The 26,314-nt window shown below is 44.1% G+C and overlaps 1 protein-coding gene across 2 annotated transcripts; it reads left to right on the plus strand.

Moving 5' to 3' along the window:
• The first annotated feature begins 16,909 nt into the window (after positions 1-16,909).
• On the plus strand, positions 16,910-21,762 carry CITED4 (Cbp/p300 interacting transactivator with ED-rich tail 4). Of its 2 annotated transcripts, none has more exons than XM_026679454.2 (2): positions 16,910-17,192; positions 19,862-21,762. In XM_026679454.2, exon 2 carries the CDS (start codon positions 19,875-19,877, stop codon positions 20,490-20,492), a length of 618 nt encoding a protein of 205 aa, XP_026535239.1. In that variant the 5' UTR covers positions 16,910-17,192; positions 19,862-19,874; the 3' UTR covers positions 20,493-21,762. The 2 variants fall into 2 exon arrangements, with proteins under 2 accessions (XP_026535239.1, XP_087826971.1); XM_087970845.1 differs by lacking the exon at positions 16,910-17,192 and adding an exon at positions 17,270-18,012.
• The last annotated feature ends 4,552 nt before the right edge of the window (positions 21,763-26,314 follow it).

Consider the following 26,314-nt stretch of genomic DNA (forward strand, 5'->3'; position numbering starts at 1 on the left):
CCACCCAGTGAGGACGCAGGAAATGTATGGTTTGAAAATAAAATAAAATAAGAACAAGGACACTATTACTAATAACAATATATTTGAGCACAAACAACAATCCACCCTCCTGTTACTAAGGCATCTCTCAATAAGCTTGCCAGACAGACACAGTAGCGGATGTGCTTTGACTGACAAGCTCTGGCAGTGGAAGAAGGAGGCTGAGTCTTTGGAGAAGGCCGATTGAAGATAGGAAACTTGCAGAACGCTTTGGTCAAAGGGACTCCTGTGACATCTCTTCCACACTTGAACAATGTGTATATCTGCTTACACTTACACTATCTCTCTCTCTCTCTGTCTCTCTCTCTCTGTCTCTCTCTCTCTCTCTGTGTCTCTCTCTCTGTGTCTCTGTCTGTCTTTCTGTCTCTGTCTCCGTCTCTCTGTCTGTCTGTCTCTCTGTGTCTCTGTCTCTGTCTCTCTCTCTCTCTCTGTGTGTGTGTCTCTGTCTCTCTCACATTCAAACGTTATATAAAAGGAATGGGCCCTTGCCCTATTTTCATGCAACCTACAGCATACTTTGGAAGGACACACATTCTTTTAATGCTTAAGTGAAAAGAAAAACAACTCCTTGGTGAGGAGAAGGAGAGGTTGGGAGGGGGAATATAAAGCAAGAAGAAAAATAGCTTGAAGAGGAAGCATCAGGAGTAGAAAACTGGGGTAGAGAAAAGCTAAAGGTGGAACTTCCAGAATCGTGTGAAGGTGCCCCTAAGGAGTATCTTAATCTCCTCAACCAGGCTTTGCCCCTGCTGGCAACTGACAAAGGGGCTGGTGGTTGAGGCCTGCACCATACTTGAAAAGCACAGCCCAGGAGAAACATCCAGACCAGGTCACACAACACAGGATTTCCCAATTTTGGCAATTTAAGGTCATGTGGACATCAACCGACAGTGAGAACCGTTGACCTCCTGAAGTTGTGGACATTCCATCACTGGAGATTTTTCAAGAAAAAACTGGACAACTATTTGCCAGGAGTGGTAAAAGGACTCCTGCCTTGGACGGGGGGTAGGACTAGAACATCTCTAAGGTCCCTCAGATTTTATGATTCCACAAACTCCCAGAATTCCCCAGCTAGCTATGCTGGTCTTGGAGCTCACAACAGAATACCTTATGCCAGCAGGCTTCAAACCTTGGACCTAGACAACTTAGAACTACGCTGACTAAACTTAGTACACAAAATTATCTGCTACAACGTCCTACCTGTCAATGACTACTTCAGCTTTAACTGCAATAACACACGGGCAAACAATAGACACAAACTCAAAGTAAAATGCTCCAAACTCAATTGCAGAAAACATGACTTCAGCAACAGAATGGTCAATGCCTGGAACTCACTACCTGACTCTGTTGTTACATCCTCAGACCCAGTGGTGGGATTCAGCCAGTTCGTACCACTCTGCAAGAACCAGTTATTAACTTTCTGAGCAGTTTGGTGAACTAGTTGTTGGAAGAAATCATTAGGGCAGAGAACCGGTTGTTAAATTATTTGAATCCCACCACTGCTCAAACCCCCAAAACTTTAACCTTAAACTGTCTACTGTGGGCCTCACCCCATTCCTAAGAAGTCAGTAAGGGGGCATGCATAAACACACCTCCGTGCCTACCGTCCCTGTCCTACTGTTCCCATTTATTCGTACTCATTTATTATGTATAGACTTATACCTGTTTATACTTATATGTTATATGTTATGTTCATACTTATACTTGTTTTCTCATACATGCTAGACAATTAATTAATTAATTATTAATTAATTAATTCTGGGAGTTGAAGTCCACATGTCTTGCCAATCCTGATGTAATTCATGCCTCTGTCTTCTCTCCTCCTGCTGCGACCCCCATCCTGCATGAGACACACAAAGTGATTGCTTCACTCTTCCTAGCAATGGAGCCAGTTCTAATAGATCAGGGGCCTTCAAACTTGGCAAGTTTAAGACTTGTGGACTTCAACTCCCAGAATTCCTCCTCCAGTCATGTTAGCTCAGGAATTCTGGGAGCTGAAGTCCACAAGTCTTAAACTTGCCAAGTTTGAAGACCCTTGTACTAGATGTTTGGTCTTCTCATTATGCACAAGCTAGATGGCAATGTCTAAGATTGTCCTATAATTTTCACACCAGAGATCTGCCTTCCACATCTGAAGTTGATGAGGGCCAGGTACCTGCTTACATAAAGGGCTACCTGGTCAGCCTGGAAATTATCTGGTTAGGAAGCCCATAGACATCATCCTCATTTCCATTACCGGGGATATCAATATAATAAACATATGATGGCTTAATGCACTTGAGAGAAATAAAACTTCACTTCCATATTCCAGGGAGAATGCTTGGTTGGCAGGACCTAATGTTTTTCCAGAGATTACTAAACTACAATTCCAAGCAGAAAAAGCTACAGGTAACCAACGATAAAGCATGCTGGTAGGTGTAGTTCACCAATAGCTGGAAGGCCAGTAAGTTTGGTCTAGTGGTTAAAGCATTAGGCTAGAAACCAGAAGATCATGAGCTCTACGTAGTCCTGCCTTAGGCATAAAAGCCAGTTGAGTGACCTTGGGCCAGTCACTCTCTCTTAGCCCAATCCACCGCACAGGACTGTTGGTGGTTGGGGGAAAGTAGAAGGAAAAAAGGCTATTAGGTATGATTACCACCTGAATGAAGTTGGTACATGAATAAAAATAAATAAAAGTGCCACCTTCTCAGTTCTTTGTTGACATGACATGTCCCAGTTGTAACTTGACCGTGTATCACATCCAGGCAAGCGTGACGGACTTTGGGCATTTTGCTCATGGGGGAGAGCTGCTTAATTAGACTGTACAAGAGATTCCTAGGGACATTTACGTCCAGCAAATACCAACTATCAGCAACTAATTACAAGCCCTTCTGCGGACAAATGAGGCAGCAGGGGGAAGCCAACACAGGATCCAAAATGGCTGCTCTATCCAGCCAAGGCATCGGGACTCCCATCAACGGCTTCTTTTCCCTTTTGATTAAAAGCAAACCTTGAGCAGGAAGCCTAGCAGGAAACCTAGTCAGTACAAAGCAGACCACAAAAATTAAAAAAAAAGGTCAAGTGGAAAGTAAATACAAGCAAAAAAAATTCAGGAAGTTTGCAATTTTCTTGAGCTACTGTACTTGCATCCCTTGTGGGCCAACACAACAGAGTGGGGGAGGCCAAACTTCAAACAACCATTAGCCCACCGAAGGACTGGCACTGATAACAGAAGAGAAGAGTTGTTTTTGTCTTTTGTGTGTGGGTTTTCTCAAAGGTTACATAGCCAACCTTATCAATCCCTTTCAGTACCAACATGTGTTCTCTCTCTCCCTCTCCCTCTCTCCTTCCCCCCTCCCTTTCCCTCCCCTCTCTCTCCCTCCCCCTCTCTCTCCCTCTCCTCCTCCCTCTCCCTTCCCTCCCTCCCTTTCCCTCTCTCTCCCTTTCTCTCTCCCTCCCTCTCTCCCCTTTCTCTTTCCTTTCCCGTCCCTCTTTCTTCCTCCCTCTCTTCCTCCCTCTCTTCCTCCCTCTCTCTCCCACCCTCTTTCTCCCTCCCTCTCTCCCTCCCACTCACTCACTCCCTCCCTCTCTCCCTCCCTCCCTTCCCCTCTCTCCCTCCCTTCCCTCTCTCCCTCCCTCCTTCTCCCTTCCTTCCCGCTCTCTCTCCCTCCCTCCCTCTCTCTCTCTCCCCCTCTCCCTCCCTCCCTCTCCCTCCTTCCCTCTTCCTCCCTCCCTCTCTCCCTCCCACTCTCTCTCCCTCCCTCTCTCCCTCCCTTCTCCCTCTCTCCCTCCCTTCCTCCTTCTCTCTCCCTCCCTCCCCCTCTCTCTCTCTCCCTCCCTCTCTCTCTCCCCTCTTCCCTCCCTCCCTCTCTCCCTCCGTCTCCTCTCCTCTCTCCCTCTCTTCCCCCCTCTCTCCCTCCCTTCCTCCTTCTCTCTCCCTCTCCCTCTCCCCTCTCTCTCTCTCCCTCCCTCCACCCTCTCTCTCAACCCCAAACCAATTAAATTAAAATAATTGTTTTGTAGATTCCGCTCCCTCTTTCTTTTATTCAGGTGGTCCATTTGGATAATGGGAGGCCACCAATGCATCTTCCCAGATGGGTGACTTTTGAGAAGGGTGGGCTCTGAAGCTTCATATAATCCTTGAGCCACGCCAGGCCATGAGGGCTGGGTTCTGGCAGAGTTGAAGTCCAAGGGCGGCACAAGTGGCTTGAAAAGCCAGCAGTTCCCAACTTTCTCACGTGTGGCTCTGGGCAAGTCACATAATTCTCCCGTGAGTCAAAAGGAGGTGACCTTACCTAACCACCCGGGCAGAAAAGAGGCCTTTACCTGCTTCTTGGCAAGCTGCCCCATTATGTAAGCGTGGAATTTAGCCCTGAGAATGTTTACCTCCCAGGATGTTCCAGCCATGCCAGGACACTCCTGATCAGCTCTATGGTTTTGCAAAAATAAACATCTTTTTGATGGCTGCTCTTTGCTCCTTTGGAAAGGACAAAGGCAGATGTGGGAAGAAAACAAAGCGGCAAAGTGGGCAAAATATGCATTTACTTATTTGTATCCTGACTTCATTATTTTTTACAAATAACTCAAGCTAACGAATACACCCAACACACCTTCCTCTTCCTATTTTCTCCACGATGACCCTGTGAAATCAGTTGGACTAAGAGAGAGGGGCTGGTCCAAGGCCGCGCAGTTGGCTTTCATGGCTAAGTTGGGACTGGAACTCACAACCCCCAACTTTCTAGCCTGGCGCCTTAACCACTAGACTAAATTGGTTCTTTGTATCATATTTGCATTATGCTTGGAAGAGGGTGGTGTAGTCTCGAAATGAAACTTTTACTGCTGATTTTTTGGCAGTTGAAGGAGACCCTACAGGTAATCCTCATTTTATGACCAAAACTGAGACCAGAGTTTCCATTGCCAAACAAGGGGGTGGTTAAGTGAATCCCTGACCTTTTTTAGCAACTGTTGTTCAGTGAATCGTGCGGTCATTAAACAAATCCAGCATCTCCCATTGACATTGCTTCTCAAAAGCTGGCTGGGAAAGGAATGGTGACCACATGATTCCCGGATAGTGCAACCATTATAGGGAGTGTCTGTGGTGCAGTGGTTAGAGTGCAGTACCCGCAAGCTACTTCTGCTGCAGCCAGCTACCTGCAGTTTGGCAGTTCAAATCCTACCAGGCTTAAGGTTGACTCAGCCTTCCATCCTTCCAAGGTGGGTAAAATGAGGACCCAGATTGTTGAGGGCAATAGGCTGACTCTGTTAACTGCTTAGAGAGGGCTGTAAAGCACTGTGAAGAGGTATATAAGTCTAAGTGCTATTGCTATTATAAACACATGCAGGATATTAAGTGAACGAATGTTGATCACAGAAGCTGCTACAATGGTCATAAGTGCAAGGACTGGTGGTAAACCATCTCTTTCAGCACTGTTGCAACTCTGACCAGTTGCTAAATGAATGGCTTTAAGTCAAGGACTATCCTTTATGGGAATTTAAACAAAATAGAGGCCTTCTGGAGTCCTAGGACTCTAGTTTGATCATCGCTAGCTTAAGCTATAGGGATTCTGGATTGGGACCCCCAAATGGCAGTGCCAAAGTGAGGCACTATGGGGCCTATGTGGATACCAACACCTTCATTGGGAAGGTTAGTATTGTCATTTCCTGAATCCCTCCTCTTGCTGCTGTCAAGCCTGAAGCTGACCTGACCGAAGCCATTTTGACTGCTTCAGTGTTGCCCCGCTGGAGCTGAGGGATAGGGAGGGGGGATTTGAGATAGAGGGGATTCTGTAGCCAAAACAAGATATTTTCTCTTGGGGACTAAGGACATTCTCACACCTGGTCGGAGGAAGGCGGAGTGATGTCACCCGGCAACCAGACCGCACTGTGATGTGACTGATTGTTTGGAGAAACTGACAAGATTTTACTTTTAATTAGGTGAAAACCGAGGGATTCTTCAGAGTTGGTTTTCACCAGATCTGTGCCAATATGATATATCCAATAAAGCTGTTCTTTGAGGAATCTCTATCTGCCTCAGAATTTTGTTTGCTATGGGTCTATTACTTGGAACCCTGACAGCTGCTCCTACTTCTTGCTACATTGCTATTTGCTCATCCTCTCCAAGCCGGATGGCAGAATCACAATGAAAAGGTAATGCTAACAATTTTCTCCTTCTGGTTCAGGGGTGGGATGCTACCAGTTCTGCCTGGCTCTATAGAACCGGTAGCTCTGAAGAGCAGCAGACACCGAACCAGTTCGGTGTCTGCTGCTGTTTGGCCCACCTGCCCACCCGGGCTCTTACCTGTCCTTTATTTCCTGCTTTTTCAACCTCGGGTTCTGTGTCTGCTGCTGTTTGGCCCACCTGCTCGCCCGGGCTCTTACCTGTCCTTTATTTCCTGCTTTTTCGACCTCAGCTGCTTTGCACGGCAGAGCTGAGGTTGAAAAAGCATGAAAGAAGTGGTTTTTCAAATGCTGTGCACTTGTGTGCAGCACTTTTCAGCTGTTCGGGCGGCTTTTACACACACGCGCAGCGCAAAACTTAGTCACTGAGCCTGTAGTAACACCGGTTGAATCCCACCCCTGTCCTGGTTAGCTCTTGGGATGCTCCCTGCCCCAAAGGAGAATGTACAGGAACTGTCTGTCAGCAGCAAGGGTTAGGTGACAATGGATATTACCGAGAGGTGGCCATAATTTTATGCAACACAGTTCATAATACAGGTAGTCCCACAATCAGTGGTGGGATTAAAAAATGTCTACTACCGGTTCTGTGGGCATGGCTTGGTGGGCATGGCAGGGGAAGGATACTGCAAAACCCCCATTCCCTCCCCAACCCACTAACCTGCTTTGCAGCTCCATTCTCCTATGCAGGGTAACCAAAGAAGACCCAGCCAATAAGCTGGGGCTCAGGAGGCAGAGAAGAGATGGGGGCAGGGCCAGTCAGAGGTGGTATTTGCCGGTTCTCCGAAATACTCAATATTTCCTCTACCAGTTCTCCAGAACTGGTCAGAACCTGCTGAATACCACCTCTGCCTACAATAGTTCTCTTAGAGACTGTTCAAAGTTGTAGACTTCAAATTTGCTGGCTGAGGAATTCTGGGAGTTGAAGTCCACAAGTCTTAAAGTTACCAAGTTTGGAGGCCTCTGATGTAGACCAACTGAGGGATAGGCAGTCATGGGTGTGAACGCACATCCATGCATTCCATCTCTTATGTACATATCAGTGCTATTCCAGTTGACACCAGCAAGCAAGCACTCACTGACATCCCAAGAGCAAAAACAATCATTATACCAGTGAACAATGAATTGTCTTAGTCATCATCTTTTTTGGAAAACCAAAATTCCACTTCTCAGATCACCCATCCCATCCACCTGCCAGGACAGGCCCAATGTAAACAGGGGAATCTGCCAAAAATGGAGTCAGAGGTCCAGGGCAAACATTTCTGGAGCACAAATGGAGAAGACACTCCTGAAAGATCCCATCTGTCTATGGAAGTGTTCCCCCTCTCCCTCGCATGCTGGCTGGGGAATTCTGGGAGTTGAAGTTCACATCTCGTGATGTGAGCAAAACACTATTCTACAGTGGCTGAGGCCCAAAGTGTTAGTTATAAAAATTCTCCTGCGTTTTCATTACCAGTTTTCAGTCAAGTTGGGGAAGAAAATTTGTTACCAGAGACCAATAGAATTCAGTGCACTTCTGACAGGTGGTATATATGTATTTTTGAAATTATTTAGCAATGGAATACCCAAGTCTTATTTTCTACTAAACCAAGGGTCCCCAAACTTGGCAACTTTAAGACTTGTGGCCTTCAACTCCCAGAATTCCTGAGCTAACATGACTGGAGGAGGGATTCTGGGAATTGAAGTTCACAAGTCTTAAAGTTACCAAGTTTGGAGACCTTTTAGCATATTACCATTCAAATCCAAGGGTAGGCATCCATAACTCCCTCTGGGGGATATTTGTAGACTGGGGAGGGGGAGTAAATTAGGAGGTTTCAGAGTTATGGAAAACAGTGTGTTGGAAAAATCCTCACCAGCAGGCTGAGGTCTACAAGGGTATGTAAAAAATAATAATATCAAGATGGCAGCCACAAGGATACAATCACAGCTTGCCTTTCAGACAGATATGGAATCTTTTATGTGATATGAAAAGAAAATGTATTAATAAAACAAATATATTTTTTAAAAGCTTGCTTTCTGATGAGCATCATGGACAGTTTTTCAATAGCACTGTTGTGGCGGCCATCTTGCTATTTTGACCATGCCATATAAACACACCTGGGTCTACCACCTCCAATGATAAGCATCACCATGATTACAGGTAATCCTTGACTTACCACCACAATTGAGCCCAAAATTTCTGTAGCTGAATACTTCCCCTAAAAGGAGAAGTAGAAACTCACCTCAGAAGTTCACTCCCACCTTTGTTAATGGGTGGGCCATTAAGGCCTAGGCCAGCCTATTTTACATAACAAAGATCTCCAGGTAGAGCTATAGGAATTGCCCAAAGCCCTTTCATTACATCATCATCCATTAAAGCTCAACCAAGCCTGGGACTCAGGACAGCCTAAAGAGTTGCCGCTGCATGGCCCCATGGGAATCTGAGAACCAATCAGAATACAAGCTCAAATTCAAATCCCAACAAAGAGCATAAAACTCAGGCACTTTCAGCATCTCACCCCTTCTTTCTTTCTTTCTTTCTTTCTTTCTTTCTTTCTTTCTTTCTTTCTTTCTTTCTTTCTTTCTTTCTTTCTTTCTTTCTTTCTTCTTTCTTTCTTCACCCAAGGCATGTGATCCTGTCCACCATTAAACCATCTTTCCAAGCAGTCACCACGTTTCCAGTTTTTTTCTTCCCCACTTGGAACTGAACCCAGAAGAAGGCTATTTCTTCCAACATCTGTTTGTGGTTTTTTGCCCCATCATTCTCAGGTTTTGGCTCATCAATTTTTGGCCTTCTAAATATATTTAAGAAGAGCAATTGTACTCAATACAGGCCAGGTTACTTCGGAATGAGCAGGCTTAGACCTGGGCTGCACAATTCAGCTGCTAAGGCCCTCGTAAGTCAATGTAAAGCAATCAGAACTGAAACAGGAGCCTGATGTGTTTATGTGTCAATGTAGTACATGACTATCAGCTAAGTTAAATTTTAATAAACTGATGAGGGGTAAATAAATGGCAGGTGCCTGCTTCCCAGTACATTTTGTTCTCACTGGCCAGAAGGCTGGAAGAGAGCTAGCTTATTTCTTCTTGGAATGAAAATAAAAAAAGCATGTGTGCTTTTATTTGCAGAGATTTAAAAAAAAAAGGGAAAGGACATTTAGCTTCACAACAATAAAAGGGGAAAAAACAGACTAGTCCAACGAGTGGAACTCAACCTTTGCAACTTTTCTAAAACAGCAGTTATGATTTTAATTGGGAGAGTTTGAGGAGGGATCCCTTCAAAACTTCTAACTTAGCTCTGTACTTCACCCTTTATTTCCTTTGTGTTCGTGGTTTCAATGCTCTTTTACAAACAGCACCCTCAGGGAACCGGGTTGCATGACAACAGCATGAGGTCACAATTTCCCATCTCCCCAGGATTTATATTTATAGATTATTTTCTGGCCCATGTGGTTAACTCCCCACACATTTTCCAACCTCATCCTCACTTCTAGTATGTTTTGCCTTTGTTTGCATTCAGTGCAGAGACCAGGCTGTGTCATCTACTTCTGGGGCTGGTGTAAATCTAATTATTTTTTTTAGAATTATACCCAACTGTGAGCTGTTAACAACAGCTCTGCAAGCAATCAACACTATAATAAAAGAAACACCATACAAGTACACCGAAACATCCATAGTATATATGATAATATAAAAAATAAAATAACCTGGGGCATTATGTCATCTTTCATAGGTTCTCTGAAACGATTCCAAGTTTCAGTGCTTATGGAAAGCCAACAATGGGTAGAGGGATCCTTGGGGTTGGTGAAATTTTTGATTCTTTCACCAAGAGTCAAATGATGGTCATTGTCCACAAGATTGAAGACCCATTTCTTTTTTATTGATATCAATAAAGTAGATAGATAGATAGATAGATAGATAGATAGATAGACAGACAGACAGACAGACAGACAGACAGACAGACATAAAGGTTCCCCTCGCACATATGTGCTAGTCATTTCTGGCTCTAGCAGTGCTCATCTCCATTACAAAGCCGAAGAGCCAGTGTTCCGAAGACATCTCCATGGTCATGTGGTTGGCATGACTACATGCCAAAAGCGCAGGGAGCATGGTTACCTTCCCACCAAAGATGGTCCCTATTTTTCGACTTGCATTTTTTACATGCTTTCGAACTGCTAGGTTGGCAGAAGCTGGGACAAGTGACGGGAGCTCACTCCGTTATGCAGCACTAGGGATTCAAACCACCAAACTGTTGAGCTTTCTGATCAACAAGCTCAGTGTCTTAGATACTGAGCCACTGCGTCCCGTTAGATAGATCGATGATAGATAGAATTTGTTTTCCAGCAAAAGGTACAAGTGTTCCTACTAAGAGGCAGCAGGGAAATTCTCCCCCTCCCCTCCATGTCCCACCCAAGTGAAGAACACTTTTGGCTTAATTGAGATTTGGTTTCATTTCATGATAAGCCAATGAGATTGCCTGGATCTAACAAACCAAACCCCCATTGGTTGCTGCGAGTTGGAATAGACGTTGGAGGTCTTCTAGTCTAACCCTCTACTAAAGCAGGAGGCCCTACATCATTCTGGACAAATAGCTGACCAATTTCTTCTTAAAAACCTTCATGCACTCTTTAATAGGTAACAGATAATAAGAGTTGGAAGGGACCTTATAGGTCATCCAGTCCAATCCCCCGCCCAAGCGGGAGACCCTACACCATTTCTGACAAATGGCAGTCCAATCTCTTCTTGAAGGTCTTAAGTGATGGCACTCCCACAACTTCCAAGGGCAACTTCTGTTCCATTGGTTGATTGTTCTCACTGTCAGAAAGTTTCGCCTTATTTCCAGATTAAATCTCTCCTTCTTCAGTTTCTATCTATTGTTCCTTGTCTGGCCTTCAGGTGCTTTGGAAAATAACTTGAGCCTTTCCTCCCTGTGGCAGCCCCTCAAATATTGGAAGACCACTATCATGTCTCCCCTGGTCCTTCTCTTTACTAGACTAGCCAAGCCCAGTTCCTGCAACCATTCATTGTATGTTTTAGCCTCCAGTCCCCTAAATCAAAAACATCCCTCTGACACTTCACACATTCATGACATTACACATCAATAGCCCTCCGTTTGAGAATAAACAAACAGCAATGTTTTGAGCAAAGTGTGGTTCTGTTTACATGGCATAGTGATGCTTATTTTCCAGTGAGTTTCCATAAGAGAGTATTCCCCAAGTACTAACAGCCATTACAGCCTAATGATCCAGGCTCACTATATGGTATTTTTTTAAATATCCAATGTGCTCCATTTCATTATCATCGAGCCTGCCTTTGAATTGCATTGCATTTAAAATTTAGAATGGCGTTGCACAAATTTCCCTCCCCGCCTCCTTATTTTTCTTCATTTGCCAGCTCTCTTGCTGTCCGAAGAGCTCAAGTCAAATTTTGCTTCACAAGGCCATCCAAAGCAAAATTTAGCAAGGAACAAAGAGCATCGCTCAGCTGAAGGCAGTTGGCAAGAGGAGATTCTTTGGAGTTTCATGAGACAGCACCCAGGTGCCAATCAGGAAGCCCAACATATTCAAGCAGACTTTTGTGAATTGCCTAAGGATGGCATCAGGGTAACCCCAGATTGACTATAGTCCCCCCAACCACAATTGGGGCTGAAATTTCCATCCTAAGTCCTTGTGGAGGTAAGTCAAGTTGGACTATATCAATTTTCACAGCAATCATTAAGTGAATCACACAGTCATTAAAGTAAATCCAGCTTCCTTAGTGGGTGGTTTTTGCTGGAAATTGGCAAAGAAAAAAAGCTCACAAATAGCGATCAAATGCAGGATCTTGTCGTAAATGGGAGCAGGTTTTTCCAAGGGTCCGCATTGCAGTCAAGTGACCGCAAGGGTAGCGTGACAGTCATAAGTTGTTTTTCCCAAGGCCGTCATAACTTTGAACCATTGTTTGGAAGTCAATGTAGAGAGTTCAGTGATGGCAAGCTGACAGCAGTGGTTTACTCTGGGGAAGATTCTCTATTCAGGGGTCTCCAACCTTGGCAACTTTATATCTAGTGGACTTCAACTCCCAGAATTCTGGGAGTTGAAGTCCTCCAGGCTTAAAGTTGCCAAGGTTGGAGACCCTGTTCTATGCCATTTCCTTTTTCTTGCTTAATGTTGCTTAACATAGGAAAGAGGAACAAAAGTATTATCTTTGCTCAGCACAGGCCCCCTTTGTATCGGTTGCATTAACTTGGAAGAGGTCTGTTAAGTTTTTCCTTCCTTTGACAAAACGGTTTCCCCTTTTCTCCTTCAATCTAAGAATGATGGAGAATTTCTTAGAATATTTGCATATGGCTTCCCCCATGCATCCTTCCCTAGAATGAATGATTGGGGATATTCTTGATTGGATTCTCATTCTTTAGATGTAGCTTGTTGGTTGTGCCGCAAAAGGAGGGAATTACTTTCAGAGGTTATCACTCTTTGGAAAGGACATGAAAACATTTGGAAGGTATGATTTGATTGCTTATTGTACCCTATGACTATTATTAAGTGTTGTACCTTATGATTCATGACGAGTGTATCTTTTCTTTTATATACACTGAGAGCACATGCACCAAGACAAATTCCTTGTGTGTCCAATCACGCTTGGCCAATAAAGAATTCATTTCTATTCTGTTCTGTTCTGTTCTGTTCTGTTCTGTTCAGTAACAACTCTCCTGAGCTCTCCAGGCAATATGGGAAAGAGTCAAGGATGGTGGGAACTGTAATCCAAAATCGCCAGGGGTCAGCAAATTAGAGAAGGATGGCCCAGGTTGTACCAAACCAAGAAGTATTTCTTGAATGGTACTTTAAACAAAAACAAAAAACCTACCCAAAGACAGAAATTATCCTTCCCAAATGTGACATCGATGGTTTCCTAGCTGGCTTGAGCAATGGGGATTAGAGAAAGTTGACTGTGCAGTTTGGTTGTGGATGGTGGGGGTAGGTGGAAAATCCCTTGGACGCAGTGTGTTATCATTGGTATCCTAGGTAGCATGGTAGATGGCTAACAAGTAATGGGACAGATAAGAATTGCAAACTGAGAATTCAATTAGGCTGTAAATGTATTTAAAGTAAGCACCCCAATCCTTGATAGTCCATCACGCAATTAGTTCAACAGTACTGAGTTAATTATCATCTGCATTCACATAGGATCCACCCTTATTCATATGCAGCATCCCTTTAAGAATGGGAGGTGAGTGGATTCTTCTGTAAAGGAGTAAGTTTAGTAAGTTTCCTCCAGAAATTCCATTCATATGAGCCTCAATAGTGATTCCCTATGAGAATTAATTCAGCATTGCTCAATAATTGAATGTTGTTATTAATGACAAGGTAGAGCAGTGGCCGCCAACCAGTGGACCATTGGTGGTCCATGAGAAAATGTTGGTGGTCCTCAGAGAAATGTCACTCCCAAAGCATCCACAAAGCAATTAATCCAGGCTGCATGGGAACACAAGGCTTGCATTGCAAACAACACGAGGTAGTGAGGGGAGGGGGGAAAGGGTGGAGGGGGGGAACTTGCCTCACTTGCCCGGCCACTGGGCTGCTTCTTTCCACTTCTTCTGCTTTTGGCTGCATGCAAGGAAAGCAGCAAAAGTCTTTCTTTCTCTCCCCTAAACTCCACCAGAAATGAGTCTTTGGGACCCTGCAAGGCATCCTGCTCCAAGAGGCTGCACCGGTGTGACAAGTCTCACAAAGATTCATTTCTGGTGGAATTTGGTGGAGAAAAAGAAAGACTTCTGCTGCTTCTGCTGCTTTCCTTGCATGAAGCCAAAAGTCTCTCTCTCTCTTTCCTCCCCTGAGAACGGAGCTGGAGACGGTATCCTGCGATCCCAAATAAAGAATGATCAATTGGTAGGAAAATGGGGTGGGGAATTTTCCTGCAGACTTTTTTGGGGATTTTCCCAGAGTCTCTGGTCCACGGAATTTAAAATTATGAGTTTGATGGTCCCTGAGCTCCAAAAGGTTGGCAACCCTGAGGTAGAGAGTTCGTACTGAACGGGTTTTGTTTTTTTCAGGTTTTTAATTCAGTATTTTTCAAACTTGGCCTCTTTAAGATATGTGGACTTCAACTCGCAGAATTTTGCTGGTGGAGGAATTCTGGGAATCCATTATCTTAAAGTTGCCAAGTTTGAAAACACTGGTCTAAACATTTGCTGGATCTTTGCTTTCATTTGCCTTTGGCCTCAATCTCTCCCTTCTACGGCCTTTCTGTTGCTGAAGATAACACTTGATGATCTGATAAAGTACTGTAATTTGCATTCCACAGCCTGCTTGTGTCAAATGGGCTAACTTTCCAATTAGCTCAAAACACTTTGTGTTTTTTTTTTTGTTTTTTTTACTTTTGCTCCTTCTAATCATGTACTCCACTGTTTCATTTTCTCCCTAAAAGCTGTCCTCATCTTCTCTTCAGAGATCTCAGTGGCACAGCAAAACATGTTTTCTGCCCCTGGGACAAGGTTGTGAAAACTTCTCTATGCATGAGCAGCATGAGCTCTGGAGGGTCAAATCAACAACAGGGGCAAGTTATGAGCTTCTCATCCTGCCTTTGGGTGTCCAAGGGACCCTCCAACCTCTGTGGCCATTGATGATGGTGGCTCAGGCTAGAAGCCTTGCATGGACAGCTTCAAGCAGCAGAATCTTCATCCTCCAAGTGAGGCAGATTTTCTATGTGTTTATTGTTCACATTTTTGAACCACCCATCTCTCTCAAAGGAGGATTCTGGGTGGTCTAATCTAGAAAGCCTTTATAAAAAAAAAATGAACTTTGAAATATAATCTTTGTAAAAGTTTGACTTTTACGTTGATTCCTCTATTATAGCAGCGCACCAGATATGACAAAGAAAATGGTAATATAATTTTTTTTTTAAAAAAAGAAAGCAACTATGGAACCAAATGCATTAAAAAGAACATAGGCAGCTCTATCAATGATTAACAGCAAAGCCTCAATGTGCAAGGGCAATCTACCACTGAAAAGCAGATGCTTAAGTCTAACAAGAAGTCTTGTTGTCTTATCTGCAGACTTCCTTCAGAAATATATGGTTGCCCAGTACTGGAAACATGAGACTAGATTTGATGCTGTTTTGATCCAGTGAGATTCTTTACTAGGGATAAGAAGAGCAAAAAGGCCTAGATGTGTGACCTTTCTCTTAAAATAAAAGAGGGAGGTGTATAACAATAGATTCTTACATGCGATAATTTTTTTTTAAAAAGTAATCTATATGTATGATGTGCTTGAGATGCTCAAGTCCAACGGGCTCCCTAAACAAACTTCCATTATCTTTACTGACATGTGGAATATTTGGATAACAAGAAAAACGGGGCGTGGGTATTAGGGGCACCCATCTTCTCCCCAGTTAGAGGATGATGGGTGCTGAAAACCAAGCAAGCAAGCAGGGATTCCCCCATGGGAAAAAAAATGATTCGCCTTCCCTTTCCATCAGCTGCACCCCAAGAAGCCTCCCGTAAAGTTAAGAACATCACTGGGCGCTCCTCCTCTGGAAAACGCCTCTCCTTCCACCAATCAGCAGTGGCAGAGGAGAAAAGGGGGTGAAATCTTGCCCTTGTTTGTTTACATTCAGACGGAGGGAAAGGAAGGAAGAGAGGAAGGAGGGGAAAGGAAGAGAGGAAGGGAAAGGAAGGGAAGGAAGGAGGAAGAAGCAGAAAGGAAAGAAGGGAAAGGAAGGAAGGAAGGAAGGAAGGAAGGAAGGAAGGAAGGAAGGAAGGAAGGAAGGAAGGAAGGAAGGAAGGAAGGAAAGAAGGAGGGGAAAGGAAGGAAGGAAGGAAAAAGGAAAGAAGGGAAAGGAAGGAAAGGAAAGGAAGGAAGGAAGGAAGGAAGGAAGGAAGGAAGGAAGGAAGGAAGGAAGGAAGGAAGGAAGGAAGGAAGGAAGGAGAGGAAAGGAAGGAAGGAAAGGAAAGGAAGGAAAGGAAAGGAAAGGAAGGAAGGAAAAGGAAAAAGGAGCAGAAAGGAAGGAAAGGAAGGAGGGGAAAGGAAGGAAGGAAAGAAGGAGGGGAAAGGAAGGAAAGGAACGAAAGGAGGGGAAAGGGAGGAAGGAAGGAAAGGAAAGGAAGGAAGGGAGAGGAAAGGAAGGAAGGAGGGAAAGGAAGGAAAGGAAAGGAAGAGGGGGAAAGGGAGGAAGGAAAGGAAGGAAGGAAGGAAGGGGAGGAAAGGGAGGAAGGAAAGGAAGGGAGGGAGGGAAAGGAAAGAAGGAGGGGAAAGGAAGGAAAGGAAAGGAAGGAGGGGAAGGGAGGAAGGGAAAGGAAGGAAGGAAGGAAAGGAAAGGAAGGAGGAAAGGAAGGAAAGGAAGGAAGGAGGGAAAGGGAGGAAGGAAAGGAAGGGAGGGAGGGAAAGGAAAGGAAGGAGGGGAAAGGAAGGAAAGGAAAGGAAGGAGGGGAAAGGGAGGAAGGTCTCTCTTAGGCGGGCCGGTTGGAGAAGGGGGGCGCGTCAGTCGACCTTCTCTCTCCCTGCCGGTGTCAACCAGCGGCAGAATCAGCCGGCCAGCCACCGCCTTCCAAGTCTCTCTCCCTCTTCGGGGGCGAAAGAAAAACAGGTGGGCGGGACCCCGAGACTTCACATCGGGCCCGAATTCCCTCGTTCCGCGGTAGGGCGGAGGGGAGGGGGAAGAGGACGCTTTGGACAAACCTCGCACCAATCAGAAACGGAGGGGCGTGGCTAAAGTCTCCGCCCTCCTCGCCCGACTATATAAGGAGGCTGAAGTTTACCCTGCTGGAGACATATACTGAGGGGTTGAGTGTGCGGCTGGGGGGGGGGCGTGGGAAGAAAAAAAAAAAAAAGGGGGCGGTGGCTGGCCGGGATTGATGCGTCCGGACTCGAGGACGCCTTTGCAAGCAGCGGACAGGCGGGCCGGCCGGCCGACTCGAAGGCAAGCGGAGGCGCGGGAGAAGGCGCGGAGCGGAGCCGACGTCGCAAAGCCGGAGCTGCTTTTGTTCCGTCGAGCGGACTCCCGCTTCGCCCGTTGTGCAGCCGCCCCTTCGGATCGCCGCCTTTGGGGTACGTTGTCCGAGGAGGAGGAGGGCGCGCGCGCCGTCTTCGGCCTTCAACTGACGCGGCCGGGGAAGAAGAAACTGCTTTGCCGGTGGAACCGGCGCCGGGGTTTCTCTCTGTCCCTGCCGGCCTGCCGCCTCCGATGAGCGCTCTGCAGGCAAAGGCTGCGTTGTCTTGGAGTCGGGCGCCGGGAGGGAAGGGTTAAGCGTGTATGTTGAGCGAAGAAGTGCTGATCTTTGTGCTGGCGGAATGTGCCGGAGCGGGAGCTACCTCGCCGGGGCGGGAAGAATGAGGGGTGGCGGTCGCCAAAGGGTTCGAACCAGGAGAAGGGCCGCTATAGCCCGCCACCCCGGTTCGGAAAAACTGAGGTCTCTTGAAGGGTAGAGCTGGCGTGAACGCGAAATAACGTCCCTGCCTTGCAGTTTCGTTGGTTTTTATTTTCATAAAGGAGCCATTTACACGTATCTATTCAACGTGTGAATTGGGGCTCGCAGGCTGAGGAGAGCGGGGAAGGGAACCGCCGAGGAAGGTCAAAGAGGAGCCCGAACTCCTCCAGTCTTGGCGCGCCTGGCTGAATTTTTTATTTCAGCCTCGACGAGCGGCAATCTCCGCCGTCTGTCCGGCCGTCCCCCCTCCCCACAACGGCAGCGCCTTGCCCTGCCTCTAGGGGGGCATCACAAAATCGCCAAGGAAATTAAATGCCAAACTTTTTAAAAAATCGAATCGTTGTGTTGGAGGAACAACGCCTTTGTTGAATGGCTGGCCGGCCTAGGCTCAAGAGAGGGCCAGCAAACAAGTGGGTGCTTCCTTTGCAGCTACATACTCCGTGAGTGCAATGAGTTTCGTAAATGATGGTTGGAAACCCCTGTGGCTGGGTTCACGCCGTTTGCTGAGTGAGCAAATAGCTTTGCAGCTTAAGTGTATTGTGTAAATATTATACACTTAACAGTAGACCTAAGAAGTTGGAAGGCACCTTGTTGTCTCCCTCCCCCCTTCAAATCTCCCAGTGGGTCATCCTTGGCCATTGTACCCAATTTGGGGCAGGAGAAGGCAACCTGGCTTCTAAGTGTTTACAGCTACATACTTAATCAGCAATATGCTGATACAGGTGAATTAAAAACAATTTGGAATTAAATGCAGCAGTGCACTATGCTTAAGTTTAACCTTGGTTTGGGAAGAGGGGTGGGGCTGTAGCATCTTCTGCTGGCTGTTAATGTACTGTATGGTGCAAACCCCAAAATTGGTTAGTATAAGAACCTGTGTGAGGATGTACCTAATAACCATTGTGAAGATTAGAGTGACAGATTAAAGGCAAATCCATGTCATTTCTATAGTGGGTTGCATTTATTCCCAATTAACTGGATCATAGTTACTCACCTTTTCTGAATTCAGTTAGTACCACTTTAGACCAAAATGTGGTTTGCTGTTCAGATTGTGTCATGCCTTCCTTCAAAAGCAGTATTTCTCTAGATTAAATGTCTGAAAGGAGAATAGTAATAGGATGCAAATTACTCTAAGGGTTTCTCAAAATCATTCATGCCCTGTGGGAAGTGGGATGTTGAGTTCTGAATGTCTTCTTTGAGCTAAAACATTGGACCAAGAGACTCATTGTCATTTCCTATTCGTGTTTTCCCTCTGCCACATGGACTGAGGGGGCAGGGAGGAGTCCCTGCCATCTGCTGCCACTGTGGACAAGAAAGGCTGGAATTATATGTATGCATGCCTCTCTTTGCTTCATTGAATTAGCTCTGGCCCATTGCTTGGAGAAACATCTGCAGCTGTCCAGAGCTGCAGTTACTCTTCAGCTTTCAGTCTCATCCCCCCTCCTAATCTTAACATGTAGATTCAGAAGCAAAGAGTTTAAATCCAACTCTGCTGTGAAGTTCACTGAGTAATTTGTGGCCAGTTGGGCAGACACTCTATGGCCCTTTGAAATTTCCAGGAAAAGTAGCAAGTTTCCGGAAGTCATTGGCTTGATAGTAGCATGGGTATTTTTATCTTAAAAGATCTCTTAGATCAAATGTCTGAATAGAGTTAGGGAGGAATTCAGTCTAAAGTACCTGGGAATTGCCTGTCAGTCTGCACCTACAATGTAGTGGCTATCAGATGTGATAGAATTTAGCGAGGCTCAACCTCAATGTGTGTGGAAGATGTCAAGTTAAGTAGGGATAGTAGATAATATCAAATAAATGGACTATGCAGAACAGCTTGTTTAGAAGAGAAATTGCCCTTGACAGAAAAGGGGGCTGAAGCATTCTTTGAGTGCTGGGAAACATATTAAGAAATTGCTAGAGTTAAGGTACCACACAAACAGACTTTCAAGATTCTGATATATCTCAATAAAATTATACTAAAGTGTAGCTCTGATTTTCCTGTGCAGTTTCTGGTTTGGCTTCTATGATGAGGCTGACATTGTGACATTCCTCATTGGAAGGTCACATTGCACTGGTGTTGCCTTTGATATATTGGAATTGAGGACAGCTGGCAGGCATGACTTTGCTACCTTCTCCCATCTGAAGAAAAAAAAAACCTGATCAACTAGTAGGAATGTCAGCAAGGTAGCTGAATCATTCTTTCTTTGACTTCCAAGCACCAATTGCTACCAGCAGAGCCTTTAGAATTCATAGCAGTGAGTTGTTATGCCAGCCTTCTAACCTGAACTCTTTGTCTTGCAGTGCCCTGTTTGTGATGGCCGATCACATGATGATGTCAATGAGCCATGGCATGAATGGGATGCAGAACTACCGGATAAGCATGAATGGGATGCAGGCCCCGCCACAGCATGGACAGCAGCATGTGCTAAGGACGCTTCCTCCCAACCACCAGATGATGCAGTATGGAGGCCCTGCTATGGATGGAGGGATGAGGCAGAGGCCGGGCATTAATGGACAGATGGGTCACCACCAGATGCCAAGCACAGTGATGTTCAACAACCCAAGTCAACAGCAACAGTATATGGGACCTGTGGGTACCCAGCAGCTTATGGCAAGTATGCACTTGCAGAAACTCAACACTCAGTATCAGGGCCATCCTCTCCTAGGCATGACGGCTGGCCCGGTTGGACCAGGTGCACAGCAATACAGGATGGGCCCGGGACAGCATCCAGGCATGCAGCATCTGCCTTCCCCTACTTTGACCTTGAATGTTATGGACACGGATCTTATTGATGAGGAGGTCTTGACGTCTTTGGTTATGGAGCTGGGCTTGGACCGCATTCAGGAGCTGCCAGAACTCTTTCTGGGACAGAATGAGTTTGACTTCTTCTCAGACTTTGTTAACAAACAGCCCAGTGCAATCAGCTGCTGAGAGCAGCTCTCTGCCTTCGGGAAGCAGGCCTGTTTTTCTCGTGGCCTGGCTGTGATACACGCCTGCCTCCAAGCATTCTCATTCTCTCCTGTAGATACGTTTCCCAGATCATCCTTGCTTGTTGCTTGAAAAACAATACAGACAATCACCAGAGGCTTTTTATTTTAACTCCCCCCTCTCCCTTGCACTGCCTTGCTGCTTCTCACAAGGGAGAGTGGCTTTTTCTTGTGCTGTTCACAGAGAGAGTGGTTGAAAGGCTTCTGCAGATGAGAAACCGAATAGCAGTTACAGAACGTCAGCCATTCAGGAAAAAAAGCCCGCCCCTTCAAAAACTCTTCTGCCTTTGGACTATTTAGACACAATAAGAGGGGTGGGTTTCAAAGAGGCTGGGATCTGCTCTGCTGTATCGTTCTCTGATGGCAGAACAAGCTGTTTCCATAAGCCCCTCTCCTTTAGGGGGGTCGCAGAGATGGATTTTTAACCTTTTCCCTGAAACGTGAATGGCTGGGAGATACTTTTCACTGTTTTTCCTGCCTTGTTTGCCCTTCAGTACTATGAAATCTGGAACCATCTTTATTTTTTTACTTGAAAATATCACTGGCCTCAGGTTGGGGTTTTTGGTTCTGTTCTTTTTTACCCTCTTGTAATTGCATTCCTTTGTTTTGAGCTCGCAGGAGTTTCTGGGAGGATAGCTGGCACATGTGTTCAAATGACAAATCTTCAAGGTTAGGTCACTTCTGATAGGGAAGACCAACTGATCAGCATTTCTTGTTAGGCTGCTACAAACATGAGCTGTAAGCTGCTCTCTAGCTTTTTCTGCCTCTGAAACCAAATAAAATAACTGTAATTGTGTATATTTTTAATTTTTCAAAGGGAAAAAAAACCTTTGTTGTATTTCTATTTATTTGGAAGAGCTCAAACTATGTTGCCTTCTGAAATTACTAGAAGGGCTAAACAAGACACTGAAGTGCATGTCCCTCCATATTCTTTTGTTATCTCTTAATTAAAGAGCAAGAATATTTTGTTTGAATGAAAAAAAAATAGCTTGTTGCTCTCTGGGAGCTTGATTATTCTTAAGTTTTGATTTTGTTTCTCAAAAAATGGTGTGGATAGCAATTTTATTTTTATTTTCAAATTCAGAAAGTTCAGTAGAGTGGAGATTTGCTAAGGCCCCTTCTGTTTGCAGGCACACATCACTGTTGATTAATGAAGTGGAAATGTACAGGTGATTTTGTTTTTCTCCAAATAAAAGCTAAACCCTCAAATTTAAGATCCTTGTTTGGGTTTGTGTCTTAATTGAAATATCCATGTGTAAGAAAATGTTCCTGGACGTGCAATTAAGTATGGACAAAAGGTCTAAGGTGTCCTATTTTTTAAACTGTTCTGCTTTGACCTCCCAGATGTCTGCTATTTCTGTAAGTACATGACATCCTCAAATCCTTAAGAAGCCTTTTGCAGTCTCCTTTTCAACTGCCACTTTGAGATAAGCCTGATTTTGCACGTGGCATTAAACCATGCTTTGTTTAACCATAATTTTAACAAGCCATAGGGTAGGTTTGTACAAAATGGTATCTATAAAGCACCACTGTTGAATTCAATAGACTAAATCAAACCTAAACAAGCCACAAGCTAAACTACTACTTAGGGGTAGAAGAAAGTATAAAACAGGTATCAAACTAACATCACAGCAGCATCGCGTGATGTATCGGGACTTTCCCCCCCCTTCGCTAAACGGGGCAGGGGCAGCATGTGGCGCATCCAGCTTTTGGGCTGTGAGTTTGACACCCCTGGTATAGAATGAGCTTTTGACACCCTGGAAGATACTTACAGAGAAGCTATTCAAACCTCCAGATGGACTAAAATTTCCATTTGTCTGGCTGACATAGTGTGGTGGGGATAAAATCCATAATACCTGGAGAGCACCAAGTGGGAAAGACCAGTGTAGGAAACTGGGATAGGTGCCCCATATATGCGCAGCTTATAAAGCAGCATTTGCAGCAATTAAACCTGACTTAGGTGGTTGCACATATAAACCACAAATGTTACTGCTATTTTAAATGAGAATAGGAAACTGAAGCAATCCGTGTATATACTAAGGTCAGCCTTAGGTTCCCTAATATATTGCCTGGAAGTTCTGAAAGTTGAGGTTGAACATACCTGTTGAGTGGCAGCTGAGGAAACCTCTATTCACCTATGTCTGTTTGATCATAACAGATCATGTTAGTGATGCTTTCCATGATTGCTACCACAATCTTCATTAATCTTTCTTTAAAAAATCTAGTTTTTGGTGTCTGATAATGACTAAAATCCTTCATCTTTCCAGATGGAAATATTGCTATTAAGTAACATCAGATTTTTGGAGGCATTATGGCATTTGTGCTTAAACAGCTTTGACATCATGGCTAATCTTGAAAAAAAATCAAACTTAGTTAAAAAATCACCAAAATCACAGGACTTGACTGGGTATATATATATATATTTTGGGGTGGGGGGGGGGGGGGGGAGAGGAGGAATCCTGGAAAAAAGTAGTGGCAAATCACTTCCATTCTGTTGCCAAAAACCTTAATGGATAAGCCCCAAAAGGTCACCAAAAGTCAGACTGATCAGTGTAAACTCAGCTACTGTAGTTGCAACTTGTGGTTTATAGGGTTTAGTATGATGTGCAAAACCAGTCGTTGCTTACTAAAATTCCTTACAGCATTGACTTTGTGGTTTCCCAAATCCCTGAAGTAAGGTAGACCTGAAAAATTTGGATTCCATGTTTGGGGAGGTGGATTGGTGTTTATAAAGGTTAAATGCATGCTTTAAATTTTTAGAAAATTCTATTTAAAAAATCCCACTCTTCCCCATCTTAATTTAGCCCCTTAAAACTTCTCAGCCAATGGAAATTTTCTCAGCAAACCAAGTTTTTTGTGAGTGTAAACTCAGATGGTAGTGCCTATTGCTGGCTATATTCTCTTGGTAACAAACAGTTGGAACTATTAATCATTGAAAAAGGGGTGGATTGTAAAGGAAGAATATTAATATAACTTTAAGGAATATCAGGAGTGAGCTTGGGATGTTGATGTGGTTTTTAAATTGTGCTTACTTGGGCTCAGAATTTTTTTGTTTACCAAAGACTAGATCTTATTCCTGTTGCATTTATACATGAGGTTAAGTCAAAACCAAGCAAATTATGTTACGGTGTAGTGCGAATGCAGTCCTGCTTTTTAAAACTCTAACCTGGTTGATACAATACAGTAAGTTCTATGTTTTGCTTGTTTGTTTTATGTATTGTACAAATCTAGCTATTCTGATTTGGAGGTTAGGATTTATGGGTTAGTGTGATGTCTGGAATCAACCAGCCTGGCTTACAATGGTTAACACCACTGAAGTCTAAATCTAGTTTTCTTTCCATGCAAAAACAGGCACTGTTGCTCAGCTCACACAGAATAATAGCCAGGTTAAGATGAGCTGTAATTTACTTTGCTTGTGTCAATTTTTTGTGTGTCAAGCAGAGTTTAGACTTGAATTTGCTGGGTAAATTTATCCAATTTTGACTGAATTTGATAAACTAATTAAAGTCCAGCTTACCATGGTGTATGAAACAGGCCATTGTTCATTGATTAATTTTAGGAGTAAGCCATGGGATCAAAAATGCAGACAGAACCAGATCCTGGTTTCTCCAGGACATAGAATGTTTTTGTTAGTGTGTGACTTTGCAATCTCCTTTCTGCCTTAGAAATAATGGCAAGCAACTACACACTGTTTTGTGCTTGGCATCTTCTTTGTTGTTGGCTACCAGTCAAGATACACAGACTCCTGCCTGCTGCATAACAACAGGAAACACTAATGACAAAAGGCCACTTCATGTGCTCCTTGGCCTGGAACAATTGCTCATTGAGAGGATTATCTCTGCTCCTCTTTCACATGAGCAGAGTCTTGAGTTGCTTTAGTTACTGTCAGGTATATAAACGGGAGCTCTCCTCCAGGCCAAACAGCTTGCTCCCAGATTGATTTCCCAGGCTCCATCTCTGCCTGTTTTCAGAGTCATCCTCTCAACACTCTGGAGAGATGCAAATTTGTTCACATGGCAAAAGTTTACTACTAATATGCTTCAGAGTTAGTGCGGGTGGAGGGTAGGAGGAAGATCCATCACTTTCTTTTCTAGATCCAAGCCATACTGCAAAGCGCAGGTTCCAAAGTATTAAGCAGTAGTTTATTGAACTGTGCTTTTTATTGAATAGATCACAATTGTCTGGATAACAGTTAAATTATAGTACTTGAAATGCCTCCCCCACCTTTTCCTTCTTCCTGATTAACAGAAACTACAGTATAATCCTAAACTGGGCAGATGAATGTGCTAAGTATCCTTTTTTTTAGCCAACATTATTTATCTTGATAGGCACCGCTTGCTTGCTATTTCTTCTGGGCAATTTGGCGGTTTGTCTCTGAATTGCAGAAATTATGGTCTTGTTGGGGGGAAAAGTTGCCCTATTTATCTACGGGAGATGAGATCATAGCCGAGTCCATCTGCTTTGCACGTAGAAAGTCTTCCATTATCTTCAGTTAAAGAATCAGGCAGTCAAAGATAGGGGAGACCCTGAAGAAGGAGGACCTCAATATTAGATTATGAAGGCCAAAGAACATGCCCGGCAGCTTACTAGGCAGAAATTCTGCCACTGGCTCTATGCTTTTAGTGTATCCTGTTGTCTTACTTCCATGAGGCATCTGAGGGGTCACTATAGAAACAGGCATTGCTCTGGTTCAGGAGAGTTGCTAATATGTTCTTAAGTTCAGTCTGGTTTCAACTCTATCTCCTCAAACACAAATGAAATCAGATGTCTCCACAGTTGTCCTAAAATTACCCTTTTTAGGATAGGTTGGGGTTACAGTATTCTTTTCAAACTAGCTGGCCACGGTTTTATTTTGCAGTGAAACATTATGAAATGTACTGCTTATAGCATAGTTGCACTGTCAGCTCTTATCTCACGTATTGTTCTCTCTATACACACACTTGAAAGTGAGATCTACCTAGAATGGAACACAAGTTATTCCAGGATAACTGGACAATCAGGAAATAATCCCATCTGTCTTAGAAAGCACACAAGGTTTTGCAAGTTGCATGATTTGCAATCGACACAGCTTTCCAGATGAGTTGCTATATTGGAAGGCATTTTATTTTCAGTTGTTGCTAGGGTTCAATCCTGCTGGCTCAGCTTGGGCAATCTCATCCAGGTCCCAGCAGAAAAACTGGGAAGAACAAGTCTAGACAGCCCTAAGGAATATAGTACAAAATTCAGTATGGTTTCAGATTGCCATTTATGATAGAATGAATGCTCATTATTCTAATGAGCGTTTCCACCTAGAACGTCTTGAGAGTTCTGTCCATGACATGTGTGTGTGTGTGTGTGTGTGTGTGTGTGTTTTTCTCTCCACAACAGCGTCACAATTCATTGGACTTTAATTTTCAAACCAAGAGATTTGTGCTGTTGTATTATTGGTGACACAAAGATACAAAACTTGATCTAAATATGTTCTCTGAAAAAAGGTAACGTATGGAAATAGATTAAAAGTTTGTGCTGGCTGACTAACTGTATATACACACAACTTTGTTAGTCCTCCCAAATTGTAAAGAATAGAACTCTTCAAAAGTGCTAGGTGGAAAAGCATGTTAGAAATAATAGCAAGGAGTAAACAGAAAAGGGAAATATATATACTGAGTGGATTTATTGCCTCTCATATATAGGTGACAGTATTCATGGACCAACATTTCCTATCTCAAAATGAGATGGTTACTTTGGAGTAGAATTCTGATAGATTAGCAAGTAATAATATTGTAA

Source organism: Notechis scutatus, chromosome 8 (genome assembly GCF_049901735.1).
Source record: "Notechis scutatus isolate UNSWTSFEM ecotype Mainland chromosome 8, rNotScu1.2, whole genome shotgun sequence".
Classification (NCBI taxonomy): Eukaryota; Metazoa; Chordata; class Lepidosauria; order Squamata; family Elapidae; genus Notechis; species Notechis scutatus.